Genomic DNA, 17,667 nt, shown 5'->3' on the forward strand with positions numbered 1-17,667 from the left:
AAAAAATGTATACTTTAATGACCGTCAGATGTCAGGATCCTAAGATTAATGTACGTTAAATGCTATCGGCTGAAAAAGCAGTCATATTTCCAGTTTCATTTTTAGATTTTCAGATGTTGTTTAATTAATCTGATATTCTTCATTGAAACTTGGTTTTGAAAAGTTAATTTCACCAGAAAGAGTGAACTCTCCTTTCCAGAACATAAGTTACAGTTTGGAAATCGATCAAAAATTGGCTGAGTGGCATGTGATAGAGTGAAATTTATCCTCGTTTCACTTTGAATGCCTATTCAGGGATGAAAAAATAAAAGTGCCTGTGCTATTCTGTGAAGTGTGCTGAAAGTGGCTGAGGTGAGGCTCATTTTACCAACAATAATCATTATCCAATTTTACAAACATTATCGACATATTTTGATTAAATACCCCTCACTGACCACGCGTTTCAAAATTTCAAATTTGTCCGCCATTACGCGACAATCAGTATTATACACAATACAATTTTACCTGAATCATTGAATTTGAAATCTCTTTCCCCAAATGATACATTTCTGTCATGACCAATTTGCAGGAAAAATACAGGTTTGCCTCAATTTCCCTCAACAGTTAAAGGGAGATTTTTTTTTTCTTCTCCGCCATTATGTGACGATGATGGAATTCTGGAATTATTGAGGTGAGTGAATGTTTTAAGTATTTGGACATTGAAATCGATAAAATCGATGAATCAGACTGACTTCACAAGTTTATGAGCAATAATGTTCAAATATTTATCTGACAACCATTTGGAGGGAAGAAAATTAAATTTTTTATTCATGGCCATTGAGAAATATGAAAATTTGCCAAAATTTGATACTCTCGTGTCACGACATCCTGGCCTTACAAGTGGAACGGATTGTCATAGTTAGTGTCCATGATATTTAAATGTTTATCAGTCTGGTTCCTTTCCTGAGTTGTGTTTGTCTGAATTGATAAACTGTTTTTTGCCTTGTGTTCCATATATGCTCCAGTTTATGGAATAGTTAATGATTTGATAATTTCATGAAGTTCATTTTTGATAATTTTTGGACAGTTTTGGAACGAAGTGGCTCCCACTGCGCTGTGACAGGCCACATGCATATACAGCCAAGTCGTGAATATAAACACATATATTGAAGTGATGACACATATTAAACACACACCTGGAGGGCTCCGTTCCACCTTGTGAAACCCACACGTGGAGAGAAGAACCAACAAATATCTCAATTTACTTTTACTTGAAATTTCTCACAAATACATCATAAATTTACACTTTCCTCAAAGATAATTATCCAGGTTCAACAAGTCTGACACAGTCATCTCACAAACATATTCCAGACACCACACCATAGAGATTTGTGCATCGATGGGAGATGTATAGGTTCCTGATGGGGGTGGGGGACAGCCTGATGGAGGCAGGGCGGTGGGGGACAGCCTGATGGGGGCAGGGCAGTGGGGGCCAGCCTGATTGGGGGCAGGGCGGTGGGGGCCAGCCTGATTGGGGGCAGGGCGGCGGGGGCCAGCCTGATTGGGGGCAGGGCGGCGGGGGCCAGCCTGATTGGGGGCAGGGCGGCGGGGGCCAGCCTGATTGGGGACAGGGTGGTGGGGGCTAGCCCGATTGGGGAGAGGACGGCGGGGGCCAGCCCGGTGGGGGCAGAGCGGCAGGGGCCAGCCTGATGGAATGTCGGTGGAAGGTTAACGAGGAATGTTACATTTTAGACCCACACGATCGTTTTGAGTTTATAGATCAATTATGAATCAGGGTTTTCATCTCCATTCAGGTTATGAACGTTAAATATCCCACGGAACAGGTACAGTAGTAGCCGATCAGCTTGGGGTGTTGGTCAGTATCAAATTGGGGGAGAATGCTCATTGTGATTTTTGGGATGGTGTTGACCCCTTGAGTTAGAAAATATGTGACAGCATTGTGGCAGTGGCAGCTTTATGGGAGTTATCCCCTTTTTCCAAAATGGCCGCCAAATGCTCAATACCCTATATAGAGCAGATTTTAGACCACCTCGAGCAGTGATACTGGTGTCTACGACTCGGTTTGAGGGGTCAGATATATCATTTCTGTATTTACCTAAAATATTGGATACAGCCTAAATATTAAAATTCAAGATGGCCACCAAAATGGCTGCAGACACATATTTAAATGACTGCGTTTGAGGTCCGAGAACAGTGACGACAGTGATTTTGGTGTACATTTCCAATATTTTAGGTAAATACAGAAATGATATATCCGACCCCTCAAACCTAGTCATAGACATCAGTATCACTGCTCTCAGTGGTCTAAAACCTGCTATATTTCGGGTACTGGGCATTTTGGTGGCCGAGATCGGCACTATGAGCATCCCCCCCCCCCCCCGATTTGATACCGACAAACCCCCCAGGCTGAATGTATGTATTTTTATATATGTACATATATATATATATATATATATATATATATTTGTAATACAATGTTTATATTCTCTTTTTCAGGTATCGTGGTTGCTGTGGAAGTTCTACGTAAGAGGCCTGGAATACAGTCGACAGGCATTAGATGTCCGTCAGCATGGAAACGCCCCAGGGACCACCAAGAAACTGTGCATCATACACCAGGCAGTATCCAACGAAGATGAACATTTAATCAGTCCTCAAAGTCATGACTCCTGGCTAACCTTACTTGAAGTCGCCAAAGTCAGGAACCATGTCCCCATTTTAGACGTTGCAAAAACGCTTGAGGACAAAGAAGTTCCAATTATGTTCTATCATCGAAAATTTAGAAGCATCTTCACCATGAAAAGAGGCTTGGAGACTTTGAAAAGGAAAGCAGGTGAAAGCAGTAGTGATCTACCTGGTCGTAGTGGCTGTCCTCCAAAACGGTCTTCCAGAAGATCCACAACAGAATCAAGAGTTTATGATCCGATCTGCATATTCTGCAGCAAGGTCAAGTACCAAAAACACTCCAATACACGTGAAAAACTAACGCGAGCTTCACAACTGAGAGTCGATCAAACACTACGAGAGAGTGCCGTCAGAAAGGGAGACGAAAGGATGGTAGCACTAACCAGTAGAGACATTGTTGCCGCCGAGGCACACTATCACACTTCATGCTATAGGAATTATACTCGAGACAATGAGAATGAAGAAGAGAGAGACACATGAATTTATACTGCATCACAAGGTTGAAGGAGAAGCTTTCGAAGAACTTTTCGAATACATCAGAGCAGATATTATTCCCAACAAGAGGCTTATACCAGTCACATCCTTAACCACAAAACTGGAATCATTCATTAATGTTGTCTGGTGGAGTTAATCTTCTGAAGGATTCAACGAAGAAGAATATGCACAGAAGACTGAAGTTCGAGCTTGGAGGTGCAGTGGAAATATTTCCCTACGACAATGGAAAGTTGTTGATGGTTCCCTGCTGTGTATCATTAAAGGATGTTGTCTTGGAAAATCAAACTCCACATGGGGAGCTCAAACTTTGGAAAGCCAATTCTACAGATGTCAACAAGATCATAGATCAGACTTCGTCACATATCCGAACGGCCATCAAGCAGGACATGATTTCCACCCCGTGGCCATATCATCCGTCTGATGGAGCTTCTCAAATCGCCATACCAAATCAGCAAGAGCGATTTCTGGTCGGGCTCCTCACTGGAAATCCTACAAGTCCAACGAATAAATCCCAAAGGACTGCTATTCCAGTCGAGTCATTCAGCCAGGACATGATATACGCTGTGACACGTGGGCAGTATAAACCACCAAAACATTTCCTGCTTCCTTTTGCGGTAAAAGCGCTCACTGGAAACACTGAGGTCATTCGGACACTGAATAAGTTTGGACATGAGGTGTCTTATGACCAGCTGGAAGAGAATGATACCGCTCTGTGTCTCCAAAAGTTAGCAATGGGCTTCAACCAGACAGCTGTTCTACCAGTCTCCATCAAGCGTTATGTCTTCACAAATCTTGCATGGGATAATAAAGACAGACTGGAGGAGACACTTACTGGAAAAGGTACGTCACATCGAGTCAACGGAATAGCAGTCCAGCCAAAGGTCTATGGACCTCATCCACCCACGACTTTACTTCCAATCATTGACAAACTGAAACAAAGATCAGTCAACATTGATCAGAACCTGGCATGGGTCCTTACAAGACAAACAAACTCAGACTGTCAGACAATCCCAAGTTGGACTGGGTTTAATATCAAAACCAGGGACCAAGAATCAATCTCAGAAGATGTTGTTGGGTACCTGCCCACCATCAATGCACCAACTACAGAGTTGACTACAGTTTAGGAAATTCTCAAGCAGTCACATCAAATCAGAAATGAGCAATCTCTGGACACTCCTGTCGTAGTCATGGATCAAGCACTCCATGCAAAAGCCGTTGAAATTGCCTGGAAGCACAAAGAGCGTTTTCCCATGAACTTTTGAGGATTGCAACATTCCACACCATCATGAATGCACTGAGTATCATAGGAAAGCGGTTCTGTGATGCAGGTTTGAAGGACATATGCATAGAAGCCGGGATAGTCACGGAGGGTCCATTAATGGGGTAATTGACCGCAAACAGTACAATCGTGCTATCAGGGTCCACAAGTGCATCTATGAAGCTTTGATGAGTCTGGCATGGGCAGACAGCAACGAGGACAAGAGCGCTGTGATCAAATCGTGTGTAGACAAAGTGAACGACATAGTTGATGATCTCAACCAACATAACTTCAGTGATCTCCTCGACAGTCCACAATTATTGGAGTTGATGATCCTGTGGAGAGCCTTCACGGAACACCTCCGCCACAACAATGGGGAGCTATCGGGATATTGGATGTCATACATAGACATGGTGGAGCACGTGATACTTGGCCTTCTGCGTGCTTCTCGTGAGGGAAACTGGGATTTGCACATCAATGCCATGAGAACTTTGATCCCATGGTGGTTTGCCTGCGATGAGGTCAACTATGCCAGGTACCTGTCTGCATACTTTGCTCAGATGACAAATCTTCCAGAGAAGAATCCTGATGTACATAGAGCCTTCCAGGAAGGTCATTTCTCGGTGCAGAGGTCCAGCAATAATCCCTTTGTCCGGATACCTGTAGATCAGACAATTGAGGTTACGGTGAACAAGGACACTCAGACTCCTGGAGGCACGTCACGGTTCAGCCTAAAAGCAGGAGCCATCAAAAGGTACTACATAACAGCAGAGTACCGCAGTGCATTTCTTGGACACTTCAGAGACATGGTGCATGGTAACCAATCAGAACTCAACCATGCTGATCTACAGCAGCCCAGAATCCAAAAAGATGAGGAAACAGTGTCGGCAGTCGTCAGCCTCATTCAAGCCTGGGTCAACCCATTCTCAGAGAAGCAAGACCTCATAAGCATTTCTTCTGCAAAATCGGCACCACAGACATTGCCTCTGACCTGATGAAGGCATGTGATATTGGAGAGCAGAGTTCTGCCACTTTGCAGAACGAGAGACTGGAGAACGACCCATCAGCGAAACCATTTCACGATCCGATGAAAACTAACAAGCTGAAGACATTCACAAATATGTGTAAGAAGAAGGTAGTGAAAACAAGTGGGAAGGACATCATCTTGAAAGCTGGCCGGTCTCTGTTTGGTCGCATCATAGTGATGGCACAAGGGCGCAATCTCACGATGGAGGACATCCTCTCTCACCCCTTGGGACCACTACCCTGGGCTCTCTCTACCCCAGACGGATTACTCAGGAAAACAAACAAAGCTTCCTTAGCCACGACTTTGCAGAAGAATGTGACAGTAGCAGACAAAGTCCCACAAAATCCGGATTCTGTGGTCGATGGAATGAACTTGGTTCAAAGAGTAAAGGGTGATCAAGGTCCGTTTGGAGACATTGTCACCACAATGGTGTTTATGGCATTGTGTGAAGGAAGTAAAAGTACCACAATAGATGTTGTGTTCGACACGTATCGAGAGAATTCTATCAAGAACAATGAGAGATCGGCACGAGGTGAAGAGACTGGTAATCTGATCGGCTGCAGGTAATCGAACCTCGTTCCACCTCCTCATTTCGGGATTAAATCGGATACACAAGTCAATTATAAAAGGTTTCTGGTGGTTTTGTTGTTAAAAAGAATAATGAGGTTTAATTATCGTTGTAGGAAGTTTGGTGATGATGTGATATAACACAATGTGGTGAATAAAACAAAACGAGTGAAAAACACCTCATTAAATTAACAATCAAACACCTCAACAAACATTCAATAAAAACTCCTTTAACTTTCCTTCATCGACGTCGTCAAGAAACAAAATATTATTTTATATTTAAATTCACGTTTTTAGTGTTAAATAAGAATTCCCAAAATACCTCTTCCCATCAGTCCCGTCCCGACCACGAGGATCTCGGTTCTGTTCGAGGTTTACAGGAACAACAACCCGGAAGTTCTTCGTCGTCCTTTCATTCTATTCTTCTTGTTCCTATTCTTCTTCTTCTTCCTCGTGTTCACTTTTGTCCTTTTTATTACTGATCTCCACCATTGTAATTGACGGTTTTGTTGAATTGTAAAATACTCCAAGAATTAGGAATCGAATATTAAACCGACATTGGAACGTTACAACCTTTGACCTATAGTTATACACCTCCTGACCTCTGACCCCGAACTCCTTCTCCCTCCAGTGTCCGGTCCGTGCACAACTCCACATTTCCCCTTTCTTTAACCACATTCATACCTCATCTCAGTGGACAACAATGACACCAATTAACTCGAAGTTGAAATGTAGTAATTGCCACAGCACGGATTAACCATAAACCAAGTAATAATAAACATGGTCATCGTTTAAATTAGTTTAAATGAGAATCCTACAACGATCGTCTCACGAGGTTTGCCAGGAGCTATGAGGATTGAATCCTACAACGATCAAGACGAGGTTCGAGGAGGAAAATCCACATCAGCATCAACAGTAACACCATGGCTACACAAAACAAGGACAAAACAAGCAGAAAAGTGATGGTGGGGAAGAACCTCTTATTCCTTTTCTTCTTTCTCATTTCCCTTTCATGGACACCCAGCAGGATTAAATACAAAACCTGCCAAAAGGACAGAGGAACTCCTTGTGAGCCAACAGCAATCCATATCTGGTGCCAACTGCATCTGCGGACGTCCTCCTGCAGTTGCTTACCTTTCCTGTAATGGCTGTATTTTGATGGCTGTTGATGGCTGTATTTGCACTCTGGCCACCATAAAACACGCTGTCGTGTGTGTTGTGGTGGTGCTGAGGTGTCGTCCACCAGACGAATCTCCTCGAGTTAATCTGAGGTGTTCCTTCGGTGGGGTGTCTGGAATATCCTATCCTTAAGTGATGGGCATGGGCCAGGCATTTGGCTGGGGTGTGGCCAGACGGAGGCTCCTGGAGCACAAGTGGAAAGTGGACGCAGAGATGCACTGTGGCACATGCTTCCAATGAATGAATTCATGAATTTGCCTTCATTCAGTATGAGCTCAAATACTTCAAAAATCGGCCACTGCCCCACCCAGGGACGGCCCGAGATGAAATGATGACCCACGCAAGAATCGTCTTCGGAGCACCCTCTCCATTTGTTCAACACATGCATGTCTTTTGAGGGGTATGGGGTGGTGAGAGCAGGCAGTGAAGGCAGTGGTGAGTGGGCAGTCAGGGCAAGCAGTGGTGAGTGGGCAGTCAGGGCAGGCAGTGGTGAAGGGTTTTGTCAGGGCACGCAACAGTGAGCGGGCAGTCACGGCACGCAACGGTGAGTGGGCAGTCATCTCACGTAGCGGTGAGCGGACAGTGAGGGCAGGCAGCGGTGAGTCGGAACTGAGGGCAGGCACCGGTGAGTCGGTGGCGAGGGCAGGCACCGGTGAGTCGGAGGCGAGGGCAGGCACCGGTGAGTCGGAGGCGAGGGCAGGCACCGGTGAGTCGGAGGCGAGGGCAGGCAGCGGTGAGTCGGAGGCGAGGGCAGGCAGCGGTGAGTCGGTGGCGAGGGAAGGCAGCGGTGAGTCGGTGGCGAGGGAAGGCAGCGGTGAGTCGGTGGCGAGGGAAGGCAGCGGTGAGTCTGTGGAGAGGGAAGGCAGCGGGGAGTCGGTGGCGAGGGAAGGCAGCGGGGAGCCGGTGGCGAGGGAAGGCAGCGGGGAGCCGGTGGCGAGGGAAGGCAGCGGGGAGCCGGTGGCGAGGGAAGGCAGCGGGGAGCCGGTGGCGAGGGAAGGCAGCGGGGAGCCGGTGGCGAGGGAAGGCAGCGGGGAGCCGGTGGCGAGGGAAGGCAGCGGGGAGCCGGTGGCGAGGGAAGGCAGCGGGGAGCCGGTGGCGAGGGAAGGCAGCGGGGAGCCGGTGGCGAGGGAAGGCAGCGGGGAGTCAGTGGCGAGGGAAGGCAGCGGGGAGTCAGTGGCGAGGGAAGGCAGCGGGGAGTCAGTGGCGAGGGAAGGCAGCGGGGAGTCAGTGGCGAGGGAAGGCAGCGGGGAGTCAGTGGCGAGGGAAGGCAGCGGGGAGTCAGTGGTGAGGGAAGGCAGCGGGGAGTCAGTGGTGAGGGAAGGCAGCGGGGAGTCAGTGGTGAGGGAAGGCAGCGGGGAGTCAGTGGTGAGGGAAGGCAGCGGGGAGTCAGTGGTGAGGGAAGGCAGCGGGGAGTCAGTGGTGAGGGAAGGCAGCGGGGAGTCAGTGGTGAGGGAAGGCAGCGGGGAGTCAGTGGTGAGGGAGGGCAGCGGGGAGTCAGTGGTGAGGGAGGGCAGCGGGGAGTCAGTGGTGAGGGAGGGCAGCGGGGAGTCAGTGGTGAGGGAGGGCAGCGGGGAGTCAGTGGTGAGGGAGGGCAGCGGGGAGTCAGTGGTGAGGGAGGGCAGCGGGGAGTCAGTGGTGAGGGAGGGCAGCGGGGAGTCAGTGGTGAGGGAGGGCAGCGGGGAGTCAGTGGTGAGGGAGGGCAGCGGGGAGTCAGTGGTGAGGGAGGGCAGCGGGGAGTCAGTGGTGAGGGAAGGCAGCGGGGAGTCAGTGGTGAGGGAAGGCAACGGGAGTCAGTGGTGAGGGAAGGCAGCGGTGAGGGGATCAATCACGAAGGCTGTGGAGATCAGGTGGTGAGGGGATCGTGAGAGCAGGCAGTGGTGAGGCGAAGCGATTGCATGGAGTAGTGAAGGGGTAGTCAGGGCAGGATTGATGAAGGGGTAGCGAGGGTCTTGTCATGGGATACTGTGGGATTGATGTTGTGTGTTGTTCACCCCAAACCAGCCGACGCCCACCCCCCTTATACCAGCCACCAATTTATTAATTTCTTCATTCCCTGGTGATATCCCTGTACCTGCCCCAATTTTCTCATCCCCACTCTCCCACCCCCTTCCCCAATATCCTTATTAAATTGAGTCGTTAGTTTGATGGATTTATTTAATCTGAATCGTGGTGTTGACGTTGCACAGACATGATAGACCAAATCTTAATTTCTACCTCCTGTGCTCATTTCGTTCTCAATTCCTGTTTCATCTTCCTGGCTGGCTCACACAAAGCCAGCACCCGAGGCGGTCTCCTGCCCCTAAATCCGGCCCTGGCCCCACCATCTCTTTCTCATAATAGGCTCTTGCTGTCTGTCTGTCGCATCCTGAAACACAGAAAGGCTCTTTTGAGAGAAAAAGTGCTCCTGACCAAATACAAAGCTTTCGTCCACAGCCTGATGGAGTACTGCTCCTCCCTCTGGGCTGGTACTCCTGCCTCTTACCTTTCTCAACTTCATGCTGTGGAAACCAAGGCATTTAGGATCATTGGTACCTCCTGCGGTGAAGCCAAATCTTTGGGACTCTCATTGACTCTCACCGCAGGCAGGTCGGTGGTATTTCTGCCTTCCACTGTCTCCTCTCTGGTCTCACCCCACCCCCCCCCCGGGCTCTGTTTGTGATTTGACCCCCCCCACCACCTCATTATTTCCGCAGGACATTCAAGATCCGTCAGGAACCCCGTTCTGACAAAAATTACCAAAATCAAGAATCACTACTCACCTTCACTCTTTCATTCCTCTTTTTCCCCCACATTTGGAATAAACTCCCACACTCTCTTCAATCCCACTCTTCCCTACAGGTCTTCAAAACTGCTGTTCAACACCACCTCTTATCTTCCCCCATCCAAAACCACGATTTTTTTTTACCCCCATTAATCCACCCCTAACCGACCTCCATCAAATTCCCTGCTTTCCTTCCTGAAAGTCCCTGTCCTGTCCTGTCCATCTTGTATACCACATGTTCCAGCCCTCTCTGTTTCACAGATTTCCTTCCGTCTTTGTTCCCCACTGTTTTGTCCTTCCTTCTCCCGCCCCTCTTGTTGTGTGTTGTGCTTCGACAATATTCCATACATACAAACACACGTACATACATACATATATAGCCAAGTCGTGAATATCAACACATATATTGAAGGGATGACACGGGGAAGGCGGGTCCAGAGGCAGTGGGAGAGGGGGAAGGGTAGAAGTGTGGAGGTGAGAGTTGGAACTCTGAATGTTGGGACAATGACTGGCAAAGAGCGAGAGTTGGCTGATATGATGGAGAGAAGAAAGGTGGACATACTGTGTGTACAATAGACCAAGTGGATGGGGAGTAAGGCTCGGAGCATTGGAGGTGGTTTCAAACTGTTCTACCATGGTGTGGATGGGAGGAGAAATGGTGTCGGGGTAATCCTGAAGGAGGATTATGTCAAGAGGGTATTGGAGGTGAGGAGAGTGTCGGAACGAGTGAAGAGTGTGAAGTTGAAAATTGAAGGGGTGATGATGAATGTCATCAGTGCATATGCCCCACATAAGGGGTGTGAGATGGAATATAAAGAAGATTTCTGGAGTGAGTTCGATGAAATGGTGGAGAGTGTATCATCGGATGAAAGAGTGGTGATTGGAGCAGATTTCAATGGGCATGTTGGGGAAGAGAATAAATAGGATGAGGAGGTGATGGGTCGGTACGGTCTCAACGAGAGGAATGTGGAAGGGTAGATGGTGGTAGATTTTGCAAAAGAATGGAAATGGCAGTGGTAAATACGTATTTCAAGAAGAAGGAGGAACACAGGGTGACGTAAAAGAGTGGAGGAAAGTGCACACAGGTGGATTACATCTTAAGCAGGAGATGCAACCTGAAAGAGATTAGAGACTGTAAGGTGGTGGCAGGGGAGAGTGTAGCGCGACAGCATCGATTGGTGGTCGGTAGGATAATTTTGGAGGTGAGGTTGAGGAAGAGAGTGAGGGCTGAACCAAGGACCAGATGGTGGAAGCTGAAGGAGGAAGACTGTTGCGTGGAATTTAGGGAGGAGGTGAGACAGATGTTGGATGGTGGTAAAGAGGGGTGGGATGATTGGGCAACTATAGCAGAAGTGGTGAGGGAGATAGCTGGGAAGGTACTTGGTGTGACATCTGGACAGAGAAAGGAAGATAAGGAGACTTGGTGGTGGAACGAGGAAGTGCAGGAAAGTATAAGGAAGAATGGGTTGGTGAAAAAGAAGTGGGATTAGCCAGAGAGATGAAGAAAGTCGGCAGGAGTGCAAGGAGTGGCGGCGCAAGGCAAAGAGAGAGGTGGCAAAGGCCAAGGAAGAGGCATATGACGAGCTGTATGAGAAGTTGGATACAAAGGAAGGGGAAAAGGATTTGTACCAATTGGCAAGACAGAGGTACCGAGTTGGGAAGGATGTGCTGCAGGTCAGGGTGATAAAGGACGCAAACAGGAATGTGCTGACAAGCGAGGAGAGCGTGTTGAGAAGGTGGATGGAGTACTTTGAGGAGCTGATGAATGAAGAAAATGAGAGAGAGAGAGAAGGTTGGAAGAGGTGGAGATAGTGAACCGGGAAGTGGGGTGGATGAGCAAGGATGAAGTGAGGACCGCTATGAGGAGGATGAAGAGTGGAAAGGCGGTTGGCCCAGATGGTATACCAGTGGAGGCATGGAAGTGTTTAGGAGAGATGGCAGTGGGGTTGTTAACCAGATTGTTTAATAAAGTCTTGGAAAGTGAGAGGATGCCGGAGGAGTGGAGATGAAGTGTACTGGTTCCGATTTTCAAGAACAAGGGTGATGTGCAGAGCTGAGGTAATTACAGAGGCATAAAGTTGTTAAGCCACACCATGAAGTTGTGGGAAAGAGTAGTGGAAGCTCGGTTGAGAGGAGAGGTGATGATTTGTGAGCAGAAATATGGCTTGATGCCAGGAAAGAGCACCACTGATGCGATGTTTGCTTTGAGAATGTTGATGGAGAAGTATAGGGAAGGTCAGAAGGAGTTACATTGTGTGTTTGTGGATTTAGAGAAAGCTTATGATAGGGTGTCAAGAGAGGAGTTGTGGTATTGTATGAGGAAGTTGGGAATGGTGGAGAAGTATGTGAGGATGGTGCAGGATATGCATGAGGACAGTGTGACAGCAGTGAGGTGTGCAGTTGGAGTGACGGACCGGTTTAAGGTAAAAGTGGGATTGCACCAAGGATCGACTCTGAGCCCTTTCTTGTTTGCAATGGTGATGGACAGGTTGACGGACGAGATCAGACTGGAGTCTCCATGGACTATGATGTTCGCGGATGACATCATGATCTATCGGGAGAGTAGGGAGCAGGCTGAGGCGAGCCTCGAGAGGTGGAGGTACGCACTTGAGAGAAGGGGAATGATAGTCAGTGGGAGTAAGACGGAGTACATGTGCGTAAATGAGAGGGAGGGTGGTGGTATGGTGTGGTTGCAAGGAGTTGAGGTGGGGAAGGTGGATGGGTTCAAATACTTGGGATCAATTGTCCAAAGTAATGGCGAGTGTGGAAGAGAAGTGCCAAAGAGAGTGCAGGCAGGATGGCGTGGGTGGAGAAGAATTGCAGGAGTGATTTGTGACAGAAGGGTAGCTGCAAGAGTGAAGGTGAAAGTATACAAGACGGTAGTGAGACCAGCTATGTTGTATGGTTTGGAGGCGGTGGCGCTGACAAAAAGACAGGAAGCGGAGCAGGAGGTGGCAGAGTTGAAGATGCTGCGATTCTCGTTGGGAGTGACGAGGATGGAGAGAATAAGGAATGAGTATATTAGAGGGACAGCACAGGTAGGACGGTTTGGAGACAAAGTGAGAGAGGCGAGATTGAGATGGTTTGGACATGTGCACAGGAGGGAAGCGGAGTATATTGGGCGAAGGCTGCTGAGGATGGAGCTGCCAGGTAGGAGGAGAAGAGGAAGGCCAAAGAAGAGGTTCATGGATGCGGTGAGGGAGGACATGCGGGTGGTTGGAATGCCAATCGAAGATGTGGAGGATAGGGTGAAATGGACACTGATGATCCACTGTGGCGACCCCAAATGGGAGCAGCCGAAAGAAGAAGATATTGAAGTGATGATACATATAAAAGACACACCTGGAGGGCTCCGTTCCACCTTCTGAAACCCACGTGTGGAGAGAAGAACCAACAAACATCTCAATTTACTTTTACTTGAACTTTCTCACAGATACATCATGAATTTACACTTTCCGAGAAGATAAATATCCAGGCCCCCTGAACAAACGGACGCCAACGTTGTCAGATGGAATGAAAACCCGTCATTCTTGTTATAAAAACAGCTAAAATTGATGAAAAAGCGGCCGAAATTGAAACCACCACAGTAATTACGGTCGCAAGAGCAGATATAACCGAAACCAACACGTTTATTTTCCACGCAAGAACGGTCGTGACGGACACAAGAACGGACAATCTCGAAATAGAACGGTGGGGAAGGGAAGCAACATCGGTTATTTCCGTCGTGAAACGGCGGAGACCGAAGCGAAAGCGATTCATTCCGGTTTCCATAACGTGGAAAACATGGCGGCTTGAAAAGTTCTTGAAGTTGTGGTCAGTTAACTTTGACGTAGTCTGCCTTTCATATATCATGTCTGTTCATGAAAACCCGTTTGTGGTACGGGATATTATACAAGCAGCGATAAATGCGCCATCTTGACTTCATGTGTGGCTGACATTTCGTGTAATTCGTGCCCCCGTGCTGCAGCGATCAGTGACGATTGATCGTTTATATTTGCAAGAGGTAAAATTTGATATTAATAATAAATTGCAAATTCCAATAAAGTAACAAAGTTAATATGAAGTAAAAACTGTAAAAAGATCCCATACACGATCCCCCATGTTGAACTGGGCCTACACAACTCGCGATCCTCCACTCGGGGGCTCGAAATACAGGCAAACCAAACATGGTCATCGCAACAAAATTCGGTTTAATAAATTGTTAAAACCACATCAGGTACTTCCCACGATATATTATCGATATTACATTTATGTTCGAGGCACAAACACTAAAATGTACATACCGTAACAGGTCGTTCTACTGCATCCGCCATCTTGTTCGCACCACAGTAACCGGGATGAACCGCTTTTGTTTCGCTCTCGGACGTTTCCCGACGGAAATAACCAACCTTGCTTCCCTTCCCCACCAATCTATTTCGGGATTGTCCGTTCTTGTGTCCGTCACGACCGTTCTTGTGTGTAGAATAAACGTGATGGTTTCGGTTTACTGTGGTGGTTTCAATTTCGGCCGCTTTTGTTACAAGAATGACGGGTTTTCATTCCGTCTGCCAACGTTGGCGTCCGTTTGTTAGGGGGGGCCTGGATATCCAGGTTCAACAAGTCCGACACCGTCATCTCACAAACACATTCCAGACACCACAACAAAGGGATTTGTGCATCGATGGGAGATGTGTAGGTTCCTGATGGGGGCGGCAGGGGCCAGCCTGATGGGGGCAGGGCGGTGGGGGAGACCTGATGGGGGCAGGGCTGGGGGGGAGACCTGATGGGGGCAGGGCTGGGGGGAGACCTGATGGGGGAAGGGCGGAGGGGAGACCTGATGGGGAAGGGCGGAGGGGAGACCTGATGGGGGCAGGGCGGTGGGGGAGACCTGATGGGGGCAGGGCGGTCGGGGGAGACCTGATGGGGGCAGGACGGTGGGGGAGACCTGATGGGGGTAGGGCGGGAGACCTGATGGGGGCAGGGCGGAGGGGAGACCTGATGGGGGCAGGGCGGTCGGGGAGACCTTATGGGGGTAGGGCGGAGGGGGAGACCTGATGGGGGCAGGGCGGAGGGGGAGACCTGATGGGGCAGGGCGGAGGGGGAGACCTGATGGGGGTAGGGCGGTGGGGGAGACCTGATGGGGGCAGGGCGGTGGGGGAGACCTGATGGGGGCAGGGCGGTCGGGGAGACCTGATGGGGGCAGGGCGGTGGGGGAGACCTGATGGGGGCAGGGCGGTGGGGGAGACCTGATGGGGGCAGGGCGGTCGGGGAGACCTGATGGGGGCAGGGCGGTGGGGGAGACCTGATGGAATGTCGGTGGAAGGTTAACGAGGAATGTTACATTTTCGACCCACACGATCTTTTTGAGTTTATTGATTATTAATCAGGGTTTTCATCTCCATTCAGATTATGAACGTTAAAAATCCCACGGAACAGGTAAAGTCGGTAATCGAACCTCGTTCCCTCGTTTCTCCTCGTTTCGAGATCAAATTGTATATAAAAGTCAATTATAAAAGGTTTCTGGAAGTTTTGTTGTTAAAAGGAAAAATGAGGTTAAATGATCGTTGAAGGAAGTTTAGTGATGATGTGATTATAACACAACGTGATGAATAAAACAAAAGGAGTGAAAAACACCTCATTAAATTAACAATCAAACACCTCAACAAACATTCAATAAAAACTCCTTTAACTTTCCTTCATCGACGTCGTCAAGAAACATAATATTATTTTTTATTTAAATTCCCGTTTTTCGTGTTAAATAAGAATTCCCAAAATACCTCTTCCCATCAGTCCCGTCCCGACCACGAGGATCTCGGTTCGAGGTTCTGTACGAGGTTTACAGGAACAACAACCCGGAAGTTCTTCACCGTTTCTTCATTCTTCTTCTTCCTCCACGTGGTCACTTTTGTCCTTCTCATCGTTGATCTCCACCATCGTTGTTGACCGCTCATCGCCCAGTTGGTTTCATTTGAACAATTGAAGCCACAGATCGGCCATGTTACCACTCCATTCAATGTTCATGGTGCACGGGTGATCCCTCTTTGTAATTTCCTTTCGGTCGGTTTCATCAATCATCGATTGACATGAACGTTGTGGGTTCACACTCTCCCTTTCACGGACATTAAGTTGGTATAATTTACCTGATTCAACGTCGTGATTTTACCTGTGGGATTCCGATCGGTTTCCCCTCCGGGTTCGGGTGATTACCGGACGTGACATCACCTGGACCACTGAATTGAAAATAATCAGAATGCTCATAGCCCGGAAAAAGTGTAGCCACTGTAAGCTCGAGGTCACGTGACCGGCGCCATCTTGGTCAGCACGACTTGACTGACCCGTGTCGTGGATGGAACTCGTTTTGAACACGTCACGGATTAAAAAAGTCAAATCAATGTTAAAACATCATTTTTTGCGGCAATAAACTGATCAAATTGGTGACAGGAGGGTTGTGGTCGTGGAAGGACGTTTTACAGGTATTTTTAGATCCTCGTGGAGGATCTCTCAGTGTTTCTCACGTCGTTGTTCTTGTGGACTTTTTTGTTTCACAGCCTCCAGTTTTCATCGAAACTTCCTGAAACTTGGCAGACAAATGTAAAAATACTCTGCGCAGACAGTAACCATCTCCGATTTTGAAAATTCCTCCGAGTAAAAAAAGTTATGACGTCAAAATATCTCCGCAAATGGAAATCGCCCAAAAAATTATCTCCGAAACTCGGCAAGCTTTTTGATTTTTGTTTGCGGAAATCGAACAGGGAATCGAACAGCAGAGATGAATTACCGCACATATGATACATCACTATGACGTCATATTCGTTTTTATGACGTCATCATTAAGAGGAGGAGGATCTAAGCTCATTCGAGCTTGTTATATGTTGATGAACAGGAATCGTATAGTTTTACTCTGAATTATCACTGCGGTGTCACAGGTTTTCATTTGGTATTAAACTGAAGAAGAAGAAGATGAATATGAATGTCTTGTTTACATTTGTTGTGGCTGCTTCAATCGAGTGAGTTAAACACAATAAACTGGAGAAGTTGGATGTGGACCCGAACACAAGCACAGTGGAGATGCGATGACATCATTGGTTCTGCACCTTCTCGAACTTTCCAACACATTGGCTCTTTCCCTGGGGGGCGGGGGGGCATAATTTTCCATCGGGAACTTGATCCCGAAGGAAAAAAGTTGGAATTTCCCGAATTATTTTCGGAATTCTCTCAACAAGTGTTTGTATAATATCGTGATGAACATAAAAAAACAAAAGTATCGCCTTTAATAATTTTCGTTTTCTATTCGGGACGAGGCCTTCCATTTTTGGTTCGCGAAAAAATATTTTCACGAAAAAAAAAAGTGACCACGATATTCGTTATTGGTGTCTGTCTGTCTGTCTGTCTGCCTGCCTGTCTGTCTGTCCCGATCATAGCTCCGTGGGTTTTGATCCGATCCTGATAAAATTTTGGTGGGAGGTTTATATCATGCTCTCGTTGTGTTTTCCTGAGAATGGGCGTGGTGCACCCATTATGGGCGGAGCCACACCCAAAAAACATGTGTTTTTAGTGGGTAGCCAATTTAAATTTGCATCTTCTCCGAGGGGTTTGTCGAATCTGGCAGGGGTTTCGGTATTTGGTTAGCCCAATGGCAGCTGCATAGCCCCACACTGCTCGATTTTTCATTTTCGTCCCAAGGTCAAGGTCACAATGTCACGAACTTAGAAAATTTTG

The 17,667-nt window shown here is 47.8% G+C and overlaps 1 protein-coding gene and 1 pseudogene across 2 annotated transcripts in view; one reads left to right on the forward strand and one right to left on the reverse strand.

Moving 5' to 3' along the window:
• LOC147006590 (uncharacterized) overlaps positions 1 to 4,320 on the forward strand; it is a 30,211-nt pseudogene extending 25,891 nt beyond the window's left edge.
• LOC147006589 (uncharacterized) overlaps positions 1 to 14,428 on the reverse strand; it is a 74,197-nt gene extending 59,769 nt beyond the window's left edge. For both annotated transcript variants that reach the window (XM_085868470.1, XM_085868469.1), the window contains exon 1: positions 14,253 to 14,428. In XM_085868470.1, the coding sequence (XP_085724596.1) occupies positions 14,253 to 14,282 (30 nt within the window). In that variant the 5' untranslated portion in view covers positions 14,283 to 14,428. The remainder of the gene's footprint in view (positions 1 to 14,252) is intronic.
• Positions 14,429 to 17,667: the final 3,239 nt, after the last annotated feature.

Source organism: Eptatretus burgeri, unplaced genomic scaffold (assembly GCF_056783735.1).
Source record: "Eptatretus burgeri isolate ZD-2024b unplaced genomic scaffold, Ebu_testis_v1 Ebu_testis_scaffold_3162, whole genome shotgun sequence".
NCBI lineage: Eukaryota > Metazoa > Chordata > Myxini > Myxiniformes > Myxinidae > Eptatretus > Eptatretus burgeri.